General features: G+C 37.5%; 1 protein-coding gene across 1 annotated transcript in view; it reads right to left on the bottom strand.

Moving 5' to 3' along the window:
- usp43b (ubiquitin specific peptidase 43b) overlaps positions 1 to 20,177 on the bottom strand; it is a 99,135-nt gene extending 78,958 nt beyond the window's left edge. Inside the window, exons 1-2 of the mRNA XM_053514021.1 lie at positions 19,360 to 20,177; positions 3,073 to 3,225 (exon numbers count right to left, since the gene is read on the bottom strand). Of these exons, the coding sequence (XP_053369996.1) occupies positions 3,073 to 3,225; positions 19,360 to 19,974 (768 nt within the window). The 5' untranslated portion in view covers positions 19,975 to 20,177. The remainder of the gene's footprint in view (positions 1 to 3,072; positions 3,226 to 19,359) is intronic.
- Between the last annotated feature and the right edge of the window lie 5,080 nt (positions 20,178 to 25,257).

Below are 25,257 nucleotides of genomic sequence, written 5' to 3'. Positions count from 1 at the left end.
ACAAGCTGCATCCTCATTCGGATGATCATGTGTGATCCTGTACGCCCTGTGTATATCCCTCTGTATTTATGTAAATGGTAGACAAGATTGTGTGAATTAATATAAGTGGGTCACAAGATTGACTCATTTACATCCCTTTACTGAGAGCATCACCTGTGCAGCTTTGTTTCTTTTTTTACTGCACACTTGCATTCAATTCAGATGTTACATTTAATAATGTCAACATAGATACTGTATTTTATATTATATAATACTTGCAAAACATCTCACATACTTCCCACAAAAAGAATAAACATACATTGATCTGCTCATTCATGTTTGGAGGTTCAGTTTTTAATATTCTACGTTCCTTTTCTTTTCTGTTTCTTCCCCACACTCTGTCTATACACGGTAAACTATCGCTTTTATTGGCTCTGTTATGTGACATGTATAGCCTCGCCCACCTCCAGGGAAAACAGCACATCCAGAATATACAGCTGACTAATGAAATGCTGTATATTCTAACCATTCTAACAATTAAATGTTGTGAAATATATCTCAAAGTAGATGCGACAATTTCGTTTTAATTATCACTAGAGGTGTAACAGTATGCAAAATCACGGTTGGTGTCATGTTTCACTGCTGTGAGAGTTTATAAAAACACATATTCCCAATTATAATTAATTTAAAGTGTAACCATATAAACCTGTACAAATACTAAAAAAACTGACCTTAATCGCTGGAACATGATATAAGGAATGCACATACCCTTTTTTTTTTCACTTAAATAAAATAATATTAAACCTACCTATGTCTAGGTATCTGGGTGGTATCTAAGTTGTTTAAAAATAGTAACAGCACTATCTATAGCAGGTACTGCAAATAATGGTTCTTTTTAATGAGAGATATTTAAAGGATAGTTTTAAACATTATTTGCACTACTTGCTGCTAGTGATTATACTGTTGCTATTTTTACACTAGGTGCAACTCAGTGAACCCTTTCTTCTTAATAGAATCAATGAAGATGTCTTTCATGATACAAAAGGATGTTGGCAGATCCTTTAAGTGTAAACTTTCACCAGTTTACTAGTAATAATCAATATTAATGTGTTAACATTTTGCGTTGTTACTGTTACGACTGATCAGTGTATTCAATTGTGAAATTTAAAACACTGATTATACAGTTTACTATTTAAGAATGAAAATATACCACAGTTACACCAAAAAAATAAAACCCAAACATTCAGTTTTCCACTTCACATATCGAATGCACTAAAGTTGAAAACGACGAATTCTAGGCAGAAATTAATGCTCAGGATATAACTCAAGATATAATATATTTAAAACCTGTAGAAATGCCAAATATATGAAGTGTTATTTGAATATTTTGCTACAAGTCCTCACATGCTGCCTGTTCCTTCAATCTGCATGAACAGAATTAATGGAGAAAATTCCCCAACACTAGTTAAAGCAGGACTGGATTCACTCGGATCATAACGCACAGTGAACCAAACATCCTGTACCTGAACGCTATGAATCCAAATACGTGCAACATTACACCCATAGTTATCCTTTATGTTATAGTAGATATATCTCTCATCAGCCTTATTGATCCAAGCCCAGTAATACAGGGCTGTGGTCTGCCTTGAAGCTGGCCCGACTGCCAAAGCTGCTGTTATAGAAAATCAATCAACACCTTTTTATCTTATCGAAATTTTGTTAACACCTGGAACAACCCCGATGCATCAAAAGATCTGGACTGGTATGAAACTGGTGTGAATAAAAAATTATTTCAATAATAAATGAGTTAATCTACAAAAGGTGTCAATAGCACAGATGACAGCACTCCCTCATTACTATCCAAAACAGGTGAACGCAGGGCTGTAACCAAAGGCATTGCCTAGAGGTGTGGGGAAACCAAAGAATGAGAAATGCTACGCCAATCCTGAGGCTTTATCACCTCATCCAATTAAAAAAGAAACAAGACAACAAAGGCACAAAGTAAAAAAATATTAGATACTTATCCAAGTCAACTGGAATAGAAAAAAAAAAAAACTTATATTGAGAACAGGGAAGAAAATAGACTGCAGCTAAATCAAATGAAATTTGTATCAGAGGGATAACTAGTATTTTTCCCTGATGTTAAATGTTCATGTAATTCCTTAAGTGCTTTGTAAAGGATTTCTGTCATATCTACAATAAAATGTTATGTACAAAACAGTCTGGTGTGTTTAAATAATTTGTTGAACCCAGCGTGCATAGTATTCATAGTGATGGAAAATATTTCCGTTACTCCTAGATTGTCCTGGATCGGAGTACCTTCTTGTATAGCTACAGTAAAACCACTATTGAAATAATACAACATACAGTATTGTTAATTTAATGAAGACACATAGCATGAATTATTTCACACAGGTAACGAGGTAAAGCTCTGTACACATGTACGGTATGCTAAGCTAACCACGTGATCTTATCTACCGCACAATGTTTTTACAATTACACTGTTTTACCATCGATACCATAGCTACTGCACCTTGTTACACAGGACACTCTCACTCCTGTACACACGGACCCATAACCTTATTTACCCCTTGGTTATTTATTGTAAATAGGTTCAAAATCTAAGCAACTCTAGGTAGGGTTAGCCTGGCTAGGTAGCTAATGATTGCTAGCTAGCCTGATATTTAAAATGGCAAACCCTTATGACTCGCTTTCTCTCAGGTCAAAATGTCCAGGTATTGGAAAACAATCAACTTCATCTTAAATTATTTTCCTGTAACAGCACAACCCTTTTACGTTTCATCTCGTAATCAATCCAGTGTCTGAAAGGAACCGTTTGTGCACAAAAACATGAGATACACAGCTCTAGCCCCGGAAAAACAAAGCTTAAAATAGATCTTGTGTACAGAGTCGATTATTTGAGCCAAGTGTGAAAAGGCCCTAAGTGCCCAGAGGCAATCTAAACTTCAAAATGAGTTCAATCAATCCTGAGGCATTTATCTCTGTCAACTCATTCTTTCCTACATCACTTGTAAAACTTACTTTGATACCATTTAAATCTGTCTAATTAACACTCATTATGTAAACACTGACCTTTCCACTGGTTTTGATCCTGTTGTTTCCACATGGGGATGATAACGTGGAGTTGACGTCTTCATGGATGCAGTTGAGCAGCCACAGCAGGAACTCCAGTGCATCGTGTTGGGAATTCCCTCGGAACTGAGAGCCATACTTGGACACAATCATCTGGAATTAAGAGAAAAGATATGTCTGATTCGGGAAATCTATATGGAGTTCACTGGCTTCCATCAAGTCGGCATGAGAACGTGTTTATCGTACAATCAAATTCACATCACAAAGCTAAAAACATGCTTCTGTTTGACTCCATTAATCATGAATAAATCATAAAAAAAAATTGCATCCTGTTCATGAGACTGTCCATTTAGTTCCTCAAACAGTCGTGGTGTTCAAAAATAGCAGCCGACGATCTGATACAGAAAATGACAGCTTGTTATGAACTGGAATGCAAAAAAGACCAGCTGGTGGAAGTAAATTGCATTCTGCTGCATTGCTGAGTGATGTTTACTCGCTGCTGATCATGATCATGATACCCCAGTAAGTGAGCAATTGTAACAGCAGCTCTGATTATTCTTCAGCTAGCTTAAAAAAAAATCGAACATTTTATTTGAAAACTGAAAATTTTTTCACTTTTTATGAAATGAACATTAAAATTTAAATTCTTGAGGAAAACTGGAACTGAAATTTAGGGAATGCCTAGTCCAACCCCACCAAACCTCTTGCATTTTCTACAGTCTGGTCCATTATGTAATCATGGACCACTTACTTTCATAGAGAGAAATCTATGGTTGACATGATAAAACTTGTGAAAAAAAATTATTAAACCTAAAATTCTGAACCTTGAGGAAAGAAAGGTTTGAGAAGGAAAAGAAACGATTATATGCAAGTGTAAAGTAAGTAAGTTTTACTTTGATTGGCAGATTATTCCTATTATAAATAGAATATTAGGGTCCATGTAAACACATTTCCTGTGATCTGCGTGTAAGTCCCTAAAAATAAGTACTTACAAAAATACATAGCATAAAATTACACTATATGAGCATTTATTAATTTTTTCTATTCCATTTACCATGTGGAGCCTATTCCAGGAGACTTAGGGCATGAGGTGGGGTATACCCTGTTTGGGTTGCCAATCAATTGCAGGGTACACATACACACTTTGGGCAATTTGGAAACACAAATTAGCCTAATCTGCATGTCTTTGGACTGTGGGAGGAAACCGGAGCACGGGTAAAACATGCCAACTTCATGCACACAGACCAGATGCGAGAATTGGACCCTCGACCCTGCCAACCACTATGCCAATGAGCACTGATATCAAAGTATATCCTCTTTATGTTTCTAAAGAGGTTTTTATTTTTTTATGGTTTTAATTTAGCTGTATTGTAGTTACATCATACACATGTTATTACTGCAACAAATTTGGAAATTCATTTTCTTGTTAAAAAAAACAAACAAAAAGAAGTAATCTATTGTACCAGCACCATTGTGCACAAAATCTCTGTACACATGTATAAATGCACATGTACACAACGGACTGAATCTGAACCTATTCTTTCAAGTCTTTTCATCTGGACAGAATGCTGCCTGGGCTATCTTATGAAATAATGAAATAATAATAAAATGCAGGCCAAGTGCTAATATCCTGATGAATCTGCAATCATAACATTGTATATACTGTATGCATCATTCATTCATTTTAAGTAAGAGCTTTATCCTGGTCAAGGTTAAGCTCCAGTCTATTGCGGGCTATCATTAACACACACACACCATCACACACTTGTTAACACCTAGAGACAATTTAGCATAATCAATCAAATTAATCATACACAAGCTTGGCTTTTCTAGTGTGTATTACTGTAGCATATTTTTAAAGTATTATCTTGCAATGTTTGTGTCGGGTTAAATAAACAGTTTCAAGAGCTACATGAAAAACTTTAAATGATGCATTTATAAATACATCCGTCTTTTAGCGTTTTTGATGTTTCTTCTTGGCAGCTGTCACATTATAGCGAGTAAGGTGTCGATAAAACTGCATAAATCTTCATTTTTTAATACTGTGAAATACAAACAGAAATTATGCTTGTGTTAACCTTGTGAACCTCAGCTAACAGCTGGAAGGAAATGACAAGTTAGAGCAAGCACTACACACTAAGATAATTTAATATTCCTACAGTAAATATCATGCACATGGAGATGTGCTGAAAAACAAGCATCGACCTTAGAGCCATCATCAAACGGAGATAAAGCCGGTGTTTGCAATAAAACACATGACAGGAAGTGCCACCCCTTCTTTCATCTTCAAAGCGGTTGTTCTGTAAACTTTGTTCAAGGTGAATGTAACTAATTATTAAGATCTGACAGGGCCTGCTGAGTCACCTCAGGGAAACAGAGCCGATCATAAGAGTCATCTGCTGCACGCAGACAGGTACACGTTCAGAACCACTACTGTAAAAAGGAAGTGTTTTTATATACCCATTCAAGAGGATGTATTTATAGTATAATTGTGATTATGTTGGTCTTTTTGTCATAGTGAATATAGCATGAAAACTTTATAAGCCTATGAAGCAGCTTCAAGAACTGCAGGACCCTTTGTTCGATACTGATAATGTAAAGCCATGGCTAGGAAGTGAAAACCTTCTGACATGTCGATGCCTGACATTCTAGTACAAAGATCTCGTTCACGTATCTTGTTTGGTTCTTCACAGATGTATATGTATATATGGATATCTACACATCTTTGAAACTCAGGCCCTGGTTCTCTGAAGGTTACTTATGTGAGCTGAGTCACTAACAAGATCTTCAGAGGTTGGCATACTTCATAGTGGGAAAAACAGCATAACTTGTTGGCTTCGTTGAAAACATATTGATTCATTGGCATGAGCATTTACTGAAGGCTGAAATTTACTCCTGTAACCAAATCCCATGAGCAAATTAATACAATTAAAGCATAGTGATTAAATCAGCAGCAGCCTGTATAAACCAGCTGAAGACACAATAAATAATAAGGAAAAAATTGAGTCAACAGGCAAAAGGTTTTTCTTGCTGACAACTAACACTAAGGTGTCCCAAACTGTATTCTATTCCACCGAGTATAAATACACACAGTAAGTTGTTTCATTTATGATTACTTTTATTTAATTAAAATCTGGGAGAAAGACACTAGCAATTAGCAACAAAAATGTATATTTACATTTGGTCTAAAACTGAAACCATTTATTTATTTTTAAAACTCCACGACTGAATACAGCATCTGGACAATATATATTGCCACTGGTATTCCAACTATCCTGATTATTCATACATTTAAAATATTACACATTAATTATTTCTATTATAAAATAAATAATGCTATAAAATAAAATATTATATACAGATTGTGTGTTTCTTTTTACCAAATTTTGCAATTTTTGTATTAGTAGCCTGTTGTTCAACATCACAGCAAAACAATAATGCATCTTTCTCTGGTACTTCTGAGCTCCTCTTTTTCCACACATGCATGAAATGTCTTCAATCACAAAATGAGAATAAAGGCTTAAAAAAGGAATTTAATATGCATTGTTGTCAAGGTACTTTACTGCACAATAATTCACTAACTATGTCGACTGCTGTTCAAAGTAAATGTAGTGGATGCGTTGTTCTTTCGGCTACTTCCATTAGGGTTCACCACAGCGGACCATCAAATTTGCACATTTGATTTTAAATACAGGGTTTATGCCAGATGCCCCTCTTGAGACGACCAATGTTTCTGGACAGTGATTGGGAGCGGGGCACTGGTCAGGACATGAACATGTGGCAGACGAGAAGCGACCACGCGGAGCAACCAGGGACCATACATAATTCATGTGATTTTGTTTGAATTTTATAACGAGCTCAATCATTCCTGACCTTGGTAAAAGGTAATTAATAAATAAAAAGGGACTAAACACAAAGACTAGCAAACCAGCTTCTGGCATTTTTGTCCTCTGTAATGTCCTAATGCCCCCCACCCCTGCGCCCCCCTTCGAATCATCACCAGCGATAGTTACAGAGGATGAAACGAACATCGCACATAATTTCACAAGCTGAGTTTGTACAGCTTATTTGTTTTAGGAAGACACACTACATTTACATGGAGAAAATATTTTTAAATCTCAGTGAAAGTATTCGGATTAAAGATTCAAACTCAACTGTTTACATGGTCACTGATCTGATAAGATGTGCATTTACTGTACGTCCTCAAAGCATTTAATCAGAATATATACACTCCCTGGCCAAAAAAAAGTCACACACACTAATATTTCATTCAATCAATCGTTTTTAACTTTGATTACCTCACACAATGTGGTGGTCAGTTCACGTGTGAAAATGATTTCTCATACTGCTCCCAGAACCACTCTTTTACAATTTGAATCCTGGGATATGTCTGTACCCTCACTCTCACCTCACTCATCTTCTATTCCACTTTATCCTGTATTCAGGGTCACGGGGGCCTGGAGACTATCCCAGGAGGCTTAGGGCACAAGGCAGGGTACACCCTGGACAGGGTGCCAATCCATCGCAGGGGACACACACATACACACACTCACATACTATGGGCAATTTGGGAACGCCAATTAGCCTAATCTACAGGTCTTTGGACTGTGGGAGGAAACCAGAGTACCCGTGGAAACCCACCAAGCACAGGGAGAACATGCAAAGTCCATGCACACAGAGACAAGAATCAAACCTGGACCCTGGAGGTGCAAGGCGACAGTGCTAACCATTACACCATCGTGCCGCCACGTCTGTACCATCAGGGAAAATAAACTCCATATGTGATAACCTGGGCATTTAGTAAAAAATAAATATCTAAAATATATCAAAAAGCTAAAATCAATATCCGGTTTCAAGGGTTATACTAAAATTCCAATTGCAAAGATTATGATCAAAGGTTATGATCAACACAAAGTCAAGAGATACAGTATGTAAGTGAGAGACCACAGGGACACAGAAAACACAAAAAAATTAGAAGAAAATATGAAAATTAACCACAAGCGACCTGAGAAGGCCTTTAGCCTCAAGCGCTATCATCTTCCATAAGTGCTACCTCTTTGGACTCTGCAGGAGCACAAGGTACAAAGTGCTTTGCATGATTGGCAAGGTCAAAAAAGGCCGAAAACCAGCATACCAAAAAAAAAAAGTGCAAATGTTTGCAAAAAAATAAAATACACAGAGACTGATTTTTCATGTAAAGATTTTGGTGGATGGACCAAATAAACAGGCCCATGACTGGATTGTTGATTGAAATTGCACACCAGAAGTCCTAGTGAGGTACCAGTAGAAGCCAAAATCATTCAAAAGCACCATGATACTGATGCAAGACAATGCTCGATCCCATGCATCCAAGGCCACCAGAGTGGGGTTTGAAAGTTATAAAACAAATCAATGAATCCTGCCTTCTGCATTATAATTGGTTACAATCAGAACAAGTGTCACACAAGTAATATTTACCTATTGAATGGATTTATCAACGGTTTACACCACCTCACATTATTCTCATTATTGTATTATCATGAATATTAGGGTTCATGTAAACACACATACTGATGGCACATACGGTACATACAAGCAACTGATTTAGCTCTGGGTTTAATTAATGAACAATTACATTTAAGCCTAAATTTAAACCAACAATGTGTGACAAAAGTCTAATTAAAAAGAAAATGTCTACTTGTGTTGATGTGTAAAATTCTTTGCTTTGTTGAGCAACCTAATGAAAAATAATGAACACTGGGGACTTAAATATTACTTTAATTTATTATGATTCATACTGTGTGTAGTTCTGATTTTAGAGCAGAAGCCACTTTTGACATGTGAAACAAAAGTACCTTATAAAAAATATTAATAAAAAAATAAATAAAATAATAATAATAATAATAATAGAAAAGGTTTAGATCATCGAAGTTCAAATGAGTTTTATGAGCATTTTTTAAATTGTCTTGCTGGTAGAAATATTACCTCAAACATTCTGGGAGTAAACTACACACTAAAGGTCTGACATTTGCAGCTCTGTTGGGGAAGAACGCGTTCTTCATCTGAAGTCCGATAAACGTTCACCTCCCCCTCACGCTACTCTGTTCCTCGCTGAAGCATTCACACAGCCTGCTGAGCTGACTCCGAGTAACGCAGGAGCCCCGCAAATGCCACGGCAGAGCCTATTTTACACCTTTTTTGATTTGTTCTTCTCATTTTTTACACGGTACAAAACGAAAACACCATATTCACATTAAAGGATAAAATAAATCGAGGCACCGAGCAGAAAGTGGCACCTAATGAAATACTAACTGAGCTAAAATTAGATCTCTTCACCTGGAAATCAAGAAGGTGAAAAAAAAAAGATTATTTTATGAATGTTTAAATAAATTCCCATAGGTCACTGCTTAAAATAGTCTTATTAAGAAAGGGAACAATGGGACTGTGACTGTGAATGTGATAAGTGTATCTTATGAGAGGCTATTATCATAAAAGCTGCTCTTTGCTCTCCAGGGTATCATATTACAGAGCTGACAGGATGAAATTGTACTCTCCCAGGGGTGAAGTGAGTCACCCAGTGCTTCATCTAACAGTCTTAATCGGATAAAGAGCAGTTAAGATTTAGAAATGTTTTCGTACCTACATTTAGTCACTGGGGTTATAATCATGAATGTTCGTTTGCATGCTAATTCACCCGAGTATTAATCCAGCATTGCTTAGTGTTATAAATGAAATAATGTTTTTCTTATTAAAGTCAAGCTGTCCAACAGCCACACTGTATTAAAGCCCTAGTTTTTTTTTTTTTTTTTTTGCACACGATACACTTGACCCTTTTACCCTGGTTTTCACGTGAGCTGTACAGCTTCAGACCTGACTCCCAAGTATAAACTCTTATGTGTTTCAAAGGGCAGGAGCAGGGCGGCAGGTTTTTTTAAAATCTAAAATGGTGCTATAAAAACACCACCTTATAAACAGTGTTGCAATTTCATGACCTAAAACTTCTGATCCTCTTCGACGCAGCATGCTGGGTGTAACACAGGAATGGTGCACTGTGGCAGATGTATGTACATTGGGAGTCATGAAGCAACATATGACTTGATGCTTTAAATGAAAAACTTTCAGGAGCAATGATAATCTATTTCTAATAATTAAGACTGATTAAAAAAGTCTTAATAGTGGTGGGCGATATCTTTAAATTATATCTCTGTATTTTTTTGGCAGAATATTAATACATTATGTATGTATCAAATGAAAATAATGGACGGTTTAATTAGAAGTCCAAAGCACATGTGAGCAGTTCAATTAGATTAAAATGGACTGTTCAATTAGAAGTCCAAGGCACATGTGAGCAGTTAACAAGGACCTTACAGACTGTGATTAATATCAAACCCAAAGATAGGATTTAAATGTAAGACAATCCTAGCTCATGCTAGCACGATTTATTTATCATAGCATGCCAATCATGCACAAACGCTGTGTACGCATGCAGAGGGCAGCGGGGAGGGACCTATGTGGAGACACAGAGGGGAAAGATAGGGCAAGACTGTTTGGAGACACAGAGGGAAAGCGGGGCGGTGCTGGGTGGGGATGCAGGAGATCTAAAGCTAAAGAGGGGTGAGGCTATGTGGAGACACAAAGGGAGAGAGAGGGGCTGTGTGGACATGCAGAGGGAAAAATTGGGCTTGACATGGGAAGACACAGAGGGAGAGTGGAGGGTGGGGTTATGTGAAGACGCCAGAGATAGGGTGGGCCTGTGTGGAGACAGAGGGGGGAAAAGGGGTGGGGCTGTGTGGAGACACAAAGGGAGAGAAGGGTGGGGCTGTATAAAGACAGAGAGGGGTGGGGCTATGTAGGGACGAAGAGGCTGGTTGGGCGCCATGGAGATGAAGAGAGAGAGTAGGGTGGGGTTGTGTCAATTACAGGTATCAATTATATATTAAAATCTTGATTGAGTGGGCAGTGTACATTAACATAGCTGATATGTCTAATCAGTATTAATAAAGGCACCAGTATAGAAGTGTGAAATAAACTACATAACTAGACATTAATCCTGTGAAAAGATAAGTTTAGTGGACTTTCAAACCACAAACACCAGACAACATGCTCACACCCAAACGTCTCAGACCCAACTGTGACACAGTTCACTTAGATGTAGGTGATACCATGTACCTGAAACATGAAACAAAGCAAGTTCTACCAAACAGGAAGTTAACTAAAATGCAAGTCTTAGGAAATGTCCAGCCTCCCCCTCAGGCTTTCACAGGTCATCTGTTTACTGAACAAGTGCGTTGTTTGAGTTTCTGTTCATGAGTAACCTCTAAACATTCTTATCTCTTTACAAGTATGTTAAGAATTCGGCTGTAATTCCGGTTCCATGTTATGTGACAGAGTCCCTACTGTACAGTGTTAGGAAGTGGGTTGGGCCACATTCTCACGTTCACAGACACTTTTGACAGTCAACATCACGTCTCATTCCTCATTGATTGCCTTACGGGGCAAAACTGAGGTTGAGCTGAGGTTTTAAGACAATGGTAACCTCAAAAGTTCGGTGTGAGGGTAATCTCAGACGTACCATTCCTGATGTATATTTACATTGTGCATTTTAATTTTTGGCAGATGCCATACATAATCCAGTCTACTTACTATATAAAACTGTTCAAGGAGCTTCACGTGGAAACTAAACAGAACATAAAACTAATCTTATTTAATAGCAGGACAAAAGGCCTTCCTCCTGATCTGCCTTGTAGCTTGTTTATAGATGTATAGGGTGTATACTGTACACTTGCCTTCTAATATATCATATATTTTAGCACCCCTCTCTCAAGGCTTTGGCCTCAAACTTTCATCTCTGTGGTTGTAAATGATGTGCTTTCTTGAACTGAGCAAGCATATTTTGTAGCTGATGAATGTGTTTGCGCTGAATTTGCCAGGACGCTATGCTCCTAACGTGGACAAAATACATAACTTTCTTTCACTTAGGCAACTTTGTCATTGTAAGTGGTAGCAATTTGTCGCTTATTCTGCAAAGTGAACAGGTTATCTGACTCCCTGACTCCCCAGATAAACAAGTTCGTGTCAGCACACTGAACGTATTTGGTATTTGGTGCGTATAAATGCTACAAATCCAACAATTGCACACACACTGCCTGCAGCACATTTAAGGTAAACAATTATTAAAGCTTTTGCAGAACATTCTGCATTTTTTTTTTCACAATAGTCCTAATAATAAGAAAAAAAGAAAGCATGTTTGCCAATTTAATTTAAAATAACTGGGCATTCTTTAATGTCAAGGCCTGGTGGGACTGATACCCAATAATCCTACAGGTCATAAAACAGTTAGCCAAAATGCTAATTATTTAAATAAACAGTTCGTCTAAAAAATAGAAAAGTCATGAAAAATGTCATGGAAAAGTTCTTTCTTTTAGAATTTAATAAAAAAAAAAAAAAAGTTCTCATATATACTAAATTATTTACTGTACATGTTACGTAAAATATTTCAATTAAAATGAACTAAAAAACCAGTATCTCAAAATATTTTAATAATTTAAAAGATCAATTAACTTCTGAAAAGTGTGCTAATTTATGCAATCAAAGAGCCTGTGGCACTGCAGCTACGTTCTTAAAGACCAGGTTGCTTTAATAGAAGCCTTCAGCTCATCTGAGTTGCTGAGCTGAATTTTTCTCTTGACAGTAGCCCTGTCTCTAAGGGCTTCAGGTCAGATGAGTTTGTTGGCTACTTAAGCAAGTAATATCAGGGTCAGCAAACAAGTTAATGGTAGTATTGGCACAGTGGGCAGGGGATAAGAAAGGTACATTGGCAGATTTGACTTAGGACTTGATCAAACAAAGCGGACCAACACCAGCAGAAGGCATGACACCTGAAATCATAATCGACTAGTGAACTTCACTCTAGACTTAAAGCTTCTTGGATTCTGTGCTTCTGCACTCTTCTTCCAGACTCTGGTACCTTAATTTTTAAATTAAATTACATTTTTTAGTTGATCTGAAAAGAGGATTTTAGACCTACTGAGAAATGGTCCAGTTCTTATTCTTCATTTCCCAGGTAAGGAGTGAGCCACTTTTTCAGCAGTGGCTCAATACTAGGACACTAGTCCATTTCCTGAAGAAATCTGTGCTCTTGATGCACTGACTCCAGCCTAACTCCACTTCTGGTGAAGCTCTTCCAAGTTACTGTTGCTTGTGCAAATTTTCCTGCCATACTTTTCCCTTCCAATCAACTTTCCATAAAAGTGTCTCGTTACAGCGCTCTGTGAACAGCCAGTCCTTTCAGCGATGACCTTCCTTGTGAAAGATGTTGGTGATCATCTTCTAGAAAGGTGTCAAGACAGATTGTGCTTGTGTGTACTGAACCAGACATAATGATGTACAGTGATATTGATACTGGATTTTTTATTTTTATGAACTATAAACTTATCAAAAAAAAATCAACCAAAAAAGGCTTGAAATATTTTACTCATCCAGAATATGAGTTTCGTTTTTTTAAATTAAATTATGAAAAAGAAAAAACTTTTCAAAAAATTATGTACTGTAGATGGGCTGATGTATTGCTACATGATTTAACACACAACGCAAATATTGTGACACTGTGATGCAAATGAAATTACAATATGTAACTATTAAAAATAGCATTTAGTTTTCAAAGTTTGCATTTAGTAGGCTAACTGCAAATAATGGCACAAATGATCACATTAAGAGCATGTGATTTTATATATACACTATATATATATATATATATTACACACACACACACAAACATACACACAGAAACAGTGTATTAAGAGTATAAAAATCAGAGTCATGTATAGTGAATAATTGCCCTACAAAACATAAATAAAATACAGCATATTATTTAGTTGCTTATACAGCAATTCAGCAATCTTTTGAATCAGCAGTTTATACTCTTCAACCCTAACTAACCCCCTCCCTCATTTATAATGCTCTCATTGTGTCATGTAAACCATCATACAAGCTGATTAAATATAAACTGTGCTCTAACAAAGCTGATATTAAGTAAAGTACAAATCTGGAGCATGTAATTCAGTATTTCATACATTCTGTTATAAAGCCACTCCTACTACCTCATCTCAGCTCTTATGATGGTACGTATTAAATGAACGAAAATTAAAGTAAGCTAGAACCCTAGGATAAAGAGGGAGGTTTAAATTACAGGGTCAGTCCATTTCTTAAAGACAACTTACTTCTAGTTCATGTCCAAGGCATTCATTAAGCTCAAGAGACCCTACACAAGTTGGTGTTACTTCATAAACCAGATCTGTAGAGTGTCGCCTCTTTGTCTGCTGAGAGCACCAATTACATGATGGAGCAATCAGTGGCAATGGATTGAGCCTGACCTGCTCATGATCTATTATATTAGCTGTTAATGCATGAATCACCAAATCCAACAGTCTTTTGAACTATTTGCAGTATGTCACAGTGGATTTAAGTTGTTTAAAAGAGCATTTTTGGAATGTGCCACCATTTTAATGCCTGCCACCATTTTAAGAGTCTGCCAGTGCCTGTGACTTCGAAGGCATCGTCCCAGACCCATTTTTATATATCACTGAGTCCGGAGTTAAACATGCCATTTCACCTGCTACATCAATGTCAGCTCTGACGAATCAAAAAAGAATCAATAAGAAGATGATGAATCATTGGTTTATAAGGACTCCCTGTCACAGGTACTGGTACACAGGCCTTGACTGAGTGCGATCTCAGCTCCTGAATCTAATTTCAGCAAGTCCGCTTTTGCCAATTCGAAAAACAGCTATGACTGATTTCTTATGTTTATCAGTAGACATTGGATGTGATCTGACTGTGAATCAAGATCTGAATCTGCCAGACGAACATGCAGTGTCGGCGACGCTGCACAGTCAGGATAGTGGATGTCCGAGGCAGACGCTGCATCCTCCGGATGGTCAATGCCAGGGAATTCAGCACAAAGCAGTTGCCTGTTTTGTAAAGGATTTAGACACCAAATGAATGAAGGCATGTCTTGCAGCATGGCTCTTTAGGCTTAGTAATGAGAAATCATGAAACAGGGGAAATTGGACTCCAAATCTGACACTCTATCAGTTGACACACAGCACAAATGGAGGGAAAGCACTTTAATATAAATACTGCAGTCATCTAAAGATTTGAAGAAAACAGGTAAGATTCTTCATTTTTTTCAATAAAAAGCTAAATGCAGTCTGAGAGGAAAATAAACCCGACAAGATCTGAACGTGTCTATTTGGTTCTCAGAAAAAATATAGTTATAATGAAAACTTTACTGCCTCTTTAATATATTTAGGACACAGTTACCGAAGCAGGCAGCATTTGCATACTCCCAAGAGGCATAGGGATGGCTTTCCTCCCATTTACCTCATTCATCCAAATTAGAAAGCAACCTAGGGTGCAGAAGGCAAAACTATCACCCTAAGCTTTAAATGAATAACTGTAAATCACTGTAACTGCTGGTCTAATTAACACTTCTTAACTGTTAGATCATGCAATATTAGTGATCAATCTCATACAATCAGACCTTAAATAACCCCAAAGTGCGTGCATAGGAACAGTAACACAAAGTCAAATAAATAGATTGACTCCTTTTACGCAAACGTTATGGATATCATTATGGATATCGTTATGGAAATCTGACCACCTATGTGGTTCTTAATTTCTTAAAATTTTATTTTATATTTGTGATTTTTATTTTTTATACAGCAGCTTTGTGTAAATGTGTGTTGTTAAAAGTGTTACATAAATACAACTGGACTGAATTAAATAATTGAGTAATCAATTGTCCAAGATGCCTTTGTATACCGTAGTGTTAAGGTTTCCCTTCACCCAAACCTGTTCCACCCTGTGCTCTAAAGTCAGCTTCTGTGCTCTAAAGTCAACCAAGGTTGGAGTGGAAGAATTCCTATGGCCTCCACATAGCCCTGACCCTATTCTCACTGACTCATATTTCTGAAATGAAATATTTCATTGTCAAAATGTTTTGATGTTAATTTGGCAATGTTAAGGACAACGATGGTATCAGTTTGTTTTTGATAGTTACAATTACTTCAATGAAATAATGTTGGAACAATGTTGATTACATGATGAGGAGATTAAATAAATGAGAAACATTAAATAAATGCCCCTTTCAGCCTTTTGCACATTTTGCAAAAACAACTTTAAAACAAAATTAATACGCAATCGATGGCCTAAATGGCATTCAAACTTCGAGAGCGCTGAGTGCTTACGACTGTTCCCCTGGAGAACATGCTGATGCTAGTAAATGTGCTTATGTACCAGTTAGCGCCACAAAAAATACTGGAAAAATCAGGGAAAAAAAAAACTCCAAGATTCATTCTGTGAAACTAGATGTGATGATAGCTAAGATGCACGTCACGCTAATATTTATGGAAGAAATCTGTTATGATTTGAGGCAAGCTGCCTTACCAATTTCATAACATCATAAAATCTGATATTAAACAAGCTTTTGTCTTATTATCACTTAACATATACAAATCACATTCATGCCCAAACTTTTGAGACTTCATCTTATTAAATACAATCTCAGATAAATGCTTGGATGTAGAAACTTATTTTATCCTCAGTAAAAGAGTAGGCTGTGTACAAGAATTTGTTCAAGGTTTGTGGTGGTGAGAGACTATAGCGCTAGGAGCCGTGCCAACTCAATGTATGTAGACACTTGATGACCTCAAATTCTATGGTAGACAAAACAGCTAAGTCTTAAAATAAATACAAATGAGTTTTGGACAGATCACATTAATATCAGTCAATCAAAAATGCCTAATAAGACCTGATAAACTTATATAGTAAATAATCCCCAGTATACAACTTTTCCCAGTTTAGCAGACAGGCAAATCGGTTATTTCCGCTTTGTGATGCTCAATCTTTTATGTTCTTTATCCCAAAAGCAGTAGGCGAAATGTTATTTCTAAGGCAATAAAAGTGTAGAAAGAAGTGCAGTCTTAGATTATATCTTTCCTGCAATGTCCGATTTGCACAATGTTCCAACTGCTTATCTCTGTTCTGACACACTTTTTCTCATGAAACAGAATGCTTAGCTAACACTAAGTTAACTACTCAATAAGTCTGGCAGGTATCTATCTTTTAATGTTGAGGCTTTTTTGTTTTTCCCAAATAATCCCTTCCTTTTGGTAGGTTGTCTAGAAATCTGAGCACAGTACTAATTTAACAATAGTCCTGGATGCTATGCTCTCAAATTAATATCATGATTAATTAAACATTTTACCTTGATTATGCGTAAATGAGTTAATTATTTTTTCTTTGTTTGCTTGTTTTTTTTTTTGTTTTTTTTGGTTGTGCAATTTAATGGATCTTTTGTTGTCTGAATCGTTGAATCAGTTTCCGATTTAGAATTTATTCATTCTTTTTAAATAATTTTTGTAAACTTAAATGTTAAACAGTAAAAAATAGAAACTGTTTATAGGCGATTAATGCAATATTGCCACCTATTGGACCGGAGTGCAGAGCAGAAGATTATTACTTTGTATGAGACATGACATTCAAACTAATTAACCTTTTTTAAATATTTTGGTCCGTCCAAGTGCCATTTGGCACATCGGGTGACGGATACTTCCCCTTCCAGAGATGTATCTGTTGTTCCCGTGGCAGTTACTTAATGGGTCTGGCTGCCAGCTTAATGCCCGATTGTCATTTCCCCAACTATGTGAAATTTGGGAACACTAAGCCTAACTTGATTGTCTTTGGACTGTGGGAGGAAACCAAAGTACCAGGAGAAAACACAGCAAGCACGGGTAGAACATGCAAACTTCATGCACACAGATCTGAGGCGGGAATCGAACCCCACCTCTGAAAGGTACAAGTCATAGTGCTAACCACTAAGCCATCGTGCCATGTTAAATATTATAGATTTAAATTCCTTAAAAATAGCTGCTTAAAAAAATTAAGCAGTAAACATTAGTGCTGAAATGATGAGAGTAAAAAAAATTGCAATGGCCAAAAATTTTACTTGAGAGCCTACCTATGATTCACAGCTTTGTTTATGAGCTACACTGGCTTTCACTTTCAGCCTAGATCCAATGCAACTCCTGCTTGTGACCTATAAAGTCCTAAATGGCTTTCACCATTAATACTTTTTGAGCTCTTTTATCCTTACACCTGGGCAGATTCCTTGAGGTCCTCCGACACTGGACTCGTAATTATCTTAAAATTTAGACTGTTCACTATTGAAGGCAGGCCTTTTGGTATCTTAGCACTTAGGAATTGGAAAACATTACCTCAACCTCTCTCAAACTTCAAAACAAATATTACCAAATATAGCGAGACAATATACTACTATGGTCAAATATTTAAATACAATGCCAGACCTTTACTGTGGTCTACTGAATCCAACAACTTGATAATTTCATTTACACAGGGCAAACAATGGTGGTGACAGGCAAATAAAACATCCTGTATGAGACTCCAGTATACTGCAGAACACTATGCACACACTCAAGTTACTCACACACTCATTTACATCTGGGGAAATGAATACAATCAATTCACCAAGCTGGCTTTTGTGTGAAATCTGGGGGAAACACGTGGATTGAACCAAGGACCACAAGGTCATCAGCAGAAGCCAATGAAAAACATTAATGCATGAATCTCTTTGTGTTTGGAATATTTATAATGGTAATTTTGTGCAATCTACTGTTTGAATAATGTGAAATATTTCTGAACTGTATTGAGGATACTCGTTTCTTATAACAGCTCTTTAATACTGTACTCCTTATGAGCTTCATGCACGATCAAGATGAGCAAACTGTCTTTTTATGCTAATTACCCAATCATTCCAGCCTAATTACGTTACATTACAGCTTAAGTATTTCTTGACTGGCTGAAATCTGACTTTGTCTGTCGCCCCATTGCATCATTTCCTGGCGTTAAACGTCGAAACTGTTCAGGTTTCTGGTCACAGTTACCGAGAGGAAAAAAAAAACGTCTGCACATAAAAGAAGCAGTCTAACGCAATTCTGAGGTAACACAGTCCACGAGCGCATCTGACCCACGTGACTGACAGATCCCTGACTTTCCGCATACTGCAAAAGCGTTTAGTGTGTGTCAGCTGTGGACAGCATTCTCCTGTGGAATGCAGCACAATACTTTTCTTTTTACCGACGACTTCCTGTTTGATTAGATTCCACAGTTCCTCTAGTTGCCTATTCCAGTGACAAGCAAGCAATCAGAAGTTATAAAACGTACACCGTTCACTAATACAAGCCTACGCATTCTTTTGAAGGAGAATGAAAAAGTAATTTCATGTGTCACCTTAAACTCCACGGAGAGTTGCGGTGTGTACTCGAGCGTCCAGAGCGCCCTCACGAGCGCCGCCAACTGCTCGGTCACCTCTCCCTGCGCGAGCTGCGCGTCTTCACTCCTGACTTTCTTCGCGTGATTCATGATGCTCTCACCAATATCCGTTTTATACTGCTCCAAACCGAGGTACTCCGCCAGCAGGTCGGTGTTGCTCAGGCACTGCACCACGGCGTTCATGAAGCAGGTGTTGCCGTGATTCTTCAGCCCCAGGACGCCGGGAGTCTTGTCTCCGTAACACAACGAAAGCCTCTCTCTTACCGAAGCGCGCGACTGCAGCGTCGAAGTTTTCACCAAACGCTCGCGTTCGTCTTCTCTCCCGGTCGCTAAGCTCGTGCACGGCATTCCGACCCGGAACCCGCCGTCATCGTCTTCAGCGTCCAGCGCGTCGGCCGCGTCCCTGCCTTGAGTCCAGGCGCCTAAACTTTTAAAAATCTTCGCCACGAAACTCCCGACCGATTTAAACGACCTCTTCCGAAACGCTTTGCCAACGGCTCGTTTTTTATCCTTGTGCTTAGTGGCCTTGGATTTGCGCGATGTCCCCTTCACTTGCTGCTCGCGCTTCTCCATGGCTGCTGTTATTTCTCTCGAGACCCCGAGTTAAAAAAAGAAGAAGAAGAAAGAAAGAAAGAAAAACCCACGAGCTAGACGAGACGCGCGACGCAACGCGCCGCACATTTATTTCTAGTTGTCTCCGTTTCTATTAGTCCCCTGCGCCGCTCGCCTCACTCCGGAGAACACAGCTGATAATCCCCGCATGTTTGTACACACACTGTGTGCGGTCTGTGCCGTAATTCCGCTCGAGCGCGCTCAAAGTGGCGGGTATATGCGACGCGCGCGTCTCATTGGCGAACTGGAGCGGGAGCGCTCCTGCCCGTTCCCGCCTCCCGTTTCGAGGTCGTCTTACCGTACGTGCACGCAAAGTGCAAACTACTTGAATGTGTATAGAACCGGAACAACAACGTTATTATTCAATACCGGGACAGTTTTGTTTTCTTTGTCCCTCACCTGCCGTTTTATACAATAATAATCATCTCACAAACAGAAATAAAACTGCACGTACCTTGTCAGTATTTTTACCTTTAATATGCATGTATGCATATATTACATTTAATATGCAATATATGCATATACATGTGTCACCTGGAAACGTGAATATTGTTTAAATGTTTAGAAGCACTGGTTAGAGACCTCACGCACTTAACCATCTCTACCGCTTTATCCTGTATACAGCGTTGCAGGGGCCTGGAGCCTATACCAGGAGACTTTGTGCATAAGGCATGGAACACAAATTGGTGCCAGCACACACATACTACAATCAATTTGGGAATGCAAATTAGCACCCAAAGGAAACCCACCAAGCATAGGAAGAACATGGAGACTGCAAGATGACAGTGCTAACAACTAAGCCATCCATAAGACCTGTTTAACTAACACATGATCAGTGCAATACTATATGACTTTTGTAATATTTTGTGTGCATAGACACACATTGCATGGGTCAGTTGAATTATATACAGATCTATCATAATTTCACTACATGATGAGTGCAATATGTCATGCAGTGAAATTATGATAGGTCTATATTTAATTGCAATGTTATTATATACAGGCCCATCATAATTTCACTACATGAGAATATGTCATGGCTGGTGATATAATCTGCGTCTGCAGCCACTGCTTACTTATCTACCTCTATATGCCTCGAAGAAACTACTCACCTACACAGTTTGTGCAAAAATGTGTTGCCGTCTACTGTTTTTAATTTATTTTTTAATACTTGATGTACTGTATATAATTATTCTAATTGCACCATTTTAGATGTTGTGCTACTAATTTTGTTGTACACTATATAATGATGAGGGGTTTCTTGTTTCTCTCAAAGTGTTGTAATAGGATTTTAGCTTTGTTTTTGTTTTTTTGTTTTGTTCTCTTTCATTTTGCCACAGTGATAAAAATTACAGTCCACCTTCATCAAACGCATTTATTTATTCATATTCTGCATTGTTTATCCTGTAGGGATTATCTACATTTTCTACACTGCTCTCCCTGGCCTGGAGCCTATCCCAGGGAGCTCCGACCACAAGACAGGAACATTCTAGAGATGGGGTGCAAACCAATTGCAGGGTACAGGCACACTATATGCATACTAAAGGTGAGAGTTAAACCCCAAACCCTAGAGGTTTGAGGCCACATTGTATATTGTACCACATATTGTACTTTATTCACTTGAATGGGTTACAAACATCAACAATTTTACAATCTGTTGTGTAAATTCAAAGTACTTAAAAACTTTGGCTCTAATAAAAATTTTAAAATATATTATACACATTTGAGATTTGAATAGTTGCACCATGAAGAACGCTTGGTTGATTTAAGGAACATTTTACCAAACCAACATTAACCATACTTTTTATATTAAAGCTTTGCACCACATGCACCTGTTGATGTAGAATGTACAGTATACTTTAAAGGAACAAAAGGCATACCCAGGGTTTAGTACCTTTTTTCTGAGATTGTGTGGATAATTATGGGCTAAGCAGGTTCAGACGGCCTCTACTGTTTAATTATGCCAGTAAGCGATCATTGTAGGTCTGAGAAACCCCATATTTTCCTCCTCTACCCTTACCTCTCTTATTTTATCTTCCTCTCTCATATAACACACAATTACAAGTGGAACTGAAACTTACACAGTACTATGTACACCTTATACCTTATTTTCAAGCATGCATCCTTTTCAAGATATCCTGAGTTGTGATGTGTTCCTTAGCAAACTCATCCTAGCAGACATTCATTGACTTCTATTTATGACTATATTCATATGCTTTGTACAGAATTGCTAATTTATTGGACGAATATGTTACACAGTTGCCTGAACCCTCATCCTCATGTTTTCCTGTGTGTTTATTACAGTGCAGTACGCTGCATATTTATTGTCCAATCATACACTTAATTCTAGCACCTTGTCTCTTTTAGTTTATCTTTTTATAGGAAACTTTTACTTTTGAAAAAGGCTCAAAGTCGAATGTTTGGTAGAGATAAAAGCATTAACCATGCAATGAGGTAATGGCACTCCATTTTAATGGTGTATTTAACTGCTCTGTGAACTGTATTTGTTCACAATCATATGACATCAAGTTTTTCATGTGGATTACCTGACAATAACTTAACTGCAGTTGAATATTATGTGCGGTAGAAGAGTGAGAATGGGATTAGTATTAAACAGGTCTACGTATGTACACTGCAACTGCTTGCATCCCTCACCATGGTTTCAAGGAAGGGAAGAACTATAGCAATATATCAATGGTTACTTATCCAAACCATGTAATTATTTGCACAATCATTTCTACCTTATCCAAGCAGCCATCAGCATCACTATCATTAACTGCTGCTAACAAGATCTATTAATATATCATAAAAAAAAATGCAGTTAAATGCATTTAAATGCAGTTAAAGAAAAACTTACACTTACTGTATGTTAAGAAACTCTGATAAAAGTGACATGACTTTTAACTCAATACTCACTGGTTTGTCATTATAGTACCAGTCCAAAGTTTGGACACAAGTTTGGATTTATTTTTCACATTCCATGATAATATTATACTTTTTTTTTTAAACCATGAAGAAATACATATGGCATTAGGTAATTAAGCAACAACAACAGTCAGTGGTTATTTGCTTTACAATATAGAAAAAACACAAATAAGGAAAGACTGAATGAGGATATTTTGGGATAGGTACCAGGTCAGTTGCAAGTATGGAGAAGAATGAATGAATAAACTAATTTTCCTCTGGTAATAGCTGCATTGTTTAGTTATATTTAATAATGTCCTTTTTATTTGACGACATGGTGACTTAGTGGTTAGTACTGCCACCTTGCACCTTCAGGGTCCGGTTTGTATGTTCTCCCCATGCTTGGTGGGTTTCCTCTGGGTTCTCCGGTTTCCTCCCACAGTCCAAACACATGCAGATTGGGCTGATTGGTTTCCCAAATTGCCTGTATTGTGTAAAGAGTTAATGTGTCAGGATTGAAATAATGAATTAGTTTAGATCTTACTTCAATTTGCATGAAAATGCTTGTATGACAACCCTATTACCTGTACAGACATATAGTACAAATATCAAGTGTTCAAAGAAGATTTTTGCATATTTCAGATTCCTTCGGGATTGCTTTACAATCTAGAAAGCAATAAAAATTAGAAAATACCATGCATTTAGAAAGTGTGTCCAAACTTCTGACTGCTAATGTAAAAAAAACCATCAAAAGTTTGCAGTGAGTGTAATACAATTTTGTACCCATAAGTATTTCATATTTCATGATATACAGATACTCTGTTTCTTAAGAATTCTATGCATTCATCTTAATGATTCTAAACAAAACAATAGGAAGAATAAATAGGCAATAAATGCCCTTAAATACACGAGACTGAAAATACACAGCATAAAGTGGAATTTAACAAAACAGGCCTTATTAACCTTATAGGATCTCAAGTGTGAAAGTTCTACACTGTAAACCTTCCAAACCTTATTTATTAAAGTATTATTAAAGAATAAAAGTTGAGACTTAATGTGTCCTTAGTTGATGTAATGGCCAAATTGATATTTATTTGGGATGAACCCTATGAAACGGCGTTGATTTGGTATTAAGTTGGGTCTGTAAGACGGAGCCATTTCAGGACACCTGTGAGCAATGGAAACAGAAATAGCATCTCGCTGCAGTGTTTGGCACGACAGCGACGTCTGCACCCAGAACTGCAGCTGGGATTGAACAGCCAGACAGCCTGCTATCAAAGTGGCATTTTAAAGCAACATAGAGGTCATTCAGGCACTTTCTCTTTCAGTACTTCCTGAGAAAATTATAGCATGTTAAATTGTTCTAAGACCTTACCTTTTTTTTTAAGGCTGTGGGTTACTGGGTTACTGTTTGGAAGGTTAGGAGTTCGAGCCCCAGCACTGCCAAATTGCCACTGTTGAACCCTTGAGCACGGCACTTAACCCCTTTTCTGCTCTAGGGGCTCTGTATCTTGGCTGACCCTACGTTCTAATTTTGCGAAAAATTCATTTTACTGTGCTGTAAGGTACATGTGACAAACAACTGAATCTTTTTTTTTTTTGTCCTGAAGATGTCCTTTAAAGACGTTCTATATTCCTACCTGATGGTTACTTTAGGTTCACTCATATTCACACTTACTCACTCATTTTATATACTGCTTGTCCTGTACAGGGTTGTGGGAGGCCTGGAGCCTATCCCAGATAACACAGGGCCTCGGGCATGGTATACCAATCCATTGCAGAGGAAATAAGCACACATATTAACTATCACTTATAAACTATGGACAATTTGGACATGTCAATTAGCCTAATCTGCGTATATCTGTAAAAGAAACAAACTGTTCGATTGGGAAGAGCTTTCACCTGCATTGTTGAATTATATTTAATAATGACCTTTTATCTGGCAACATGGTGACTTGGTGATTTGCACTGTCACTTGTGCCCTAAGTCTTCAAGCCCCCCGCAACCCCTTCAGTAAATACAGGAGGATTAAGTGGTATACAGTAGATGTTGAGTGACTAAGTCCTTTTATTCGCTGTTAGTTTCTGTGTCACGAACAAAACCTTGAATCTCACCTTTTCAGACTATTAAATAGACAGAAAAAAACAAGAATTTAGATCTTACTCTAATTTGAATGAAAATGATTGTATTAAAACCCTGTAACCTGCACAGACATACGGAGCAAATGAGGTGGACAGGCTACTTCATAAAGCCAGGTGTGTGTTAGAAATGTATTTATACTCAAAACACAATGCAAATCAGACAGATTTGATTAAGGTGGCTTAGTGCTGCGTTGTTGCC

This window comes from Clarias gariepinus, chromosome 16, assembly GCF_024256425.1.
Source record: "Clarias gariepinus isolate MV-2021 ecotype Netherlands chromosome 16, CGAR_prim_01v2, whole genome shotgun sequence".
Lineage (NCBI taxonomy): Eukaryota > Metazoa > Chordata > Actinopteri > Siluriformes > Clariidae > Clarias > Clarias gariepinus.
Note: the sequence above shows the minus strand (reverse complement) of the source record. Positions and strands in the feature narration are given on the sequence as shown.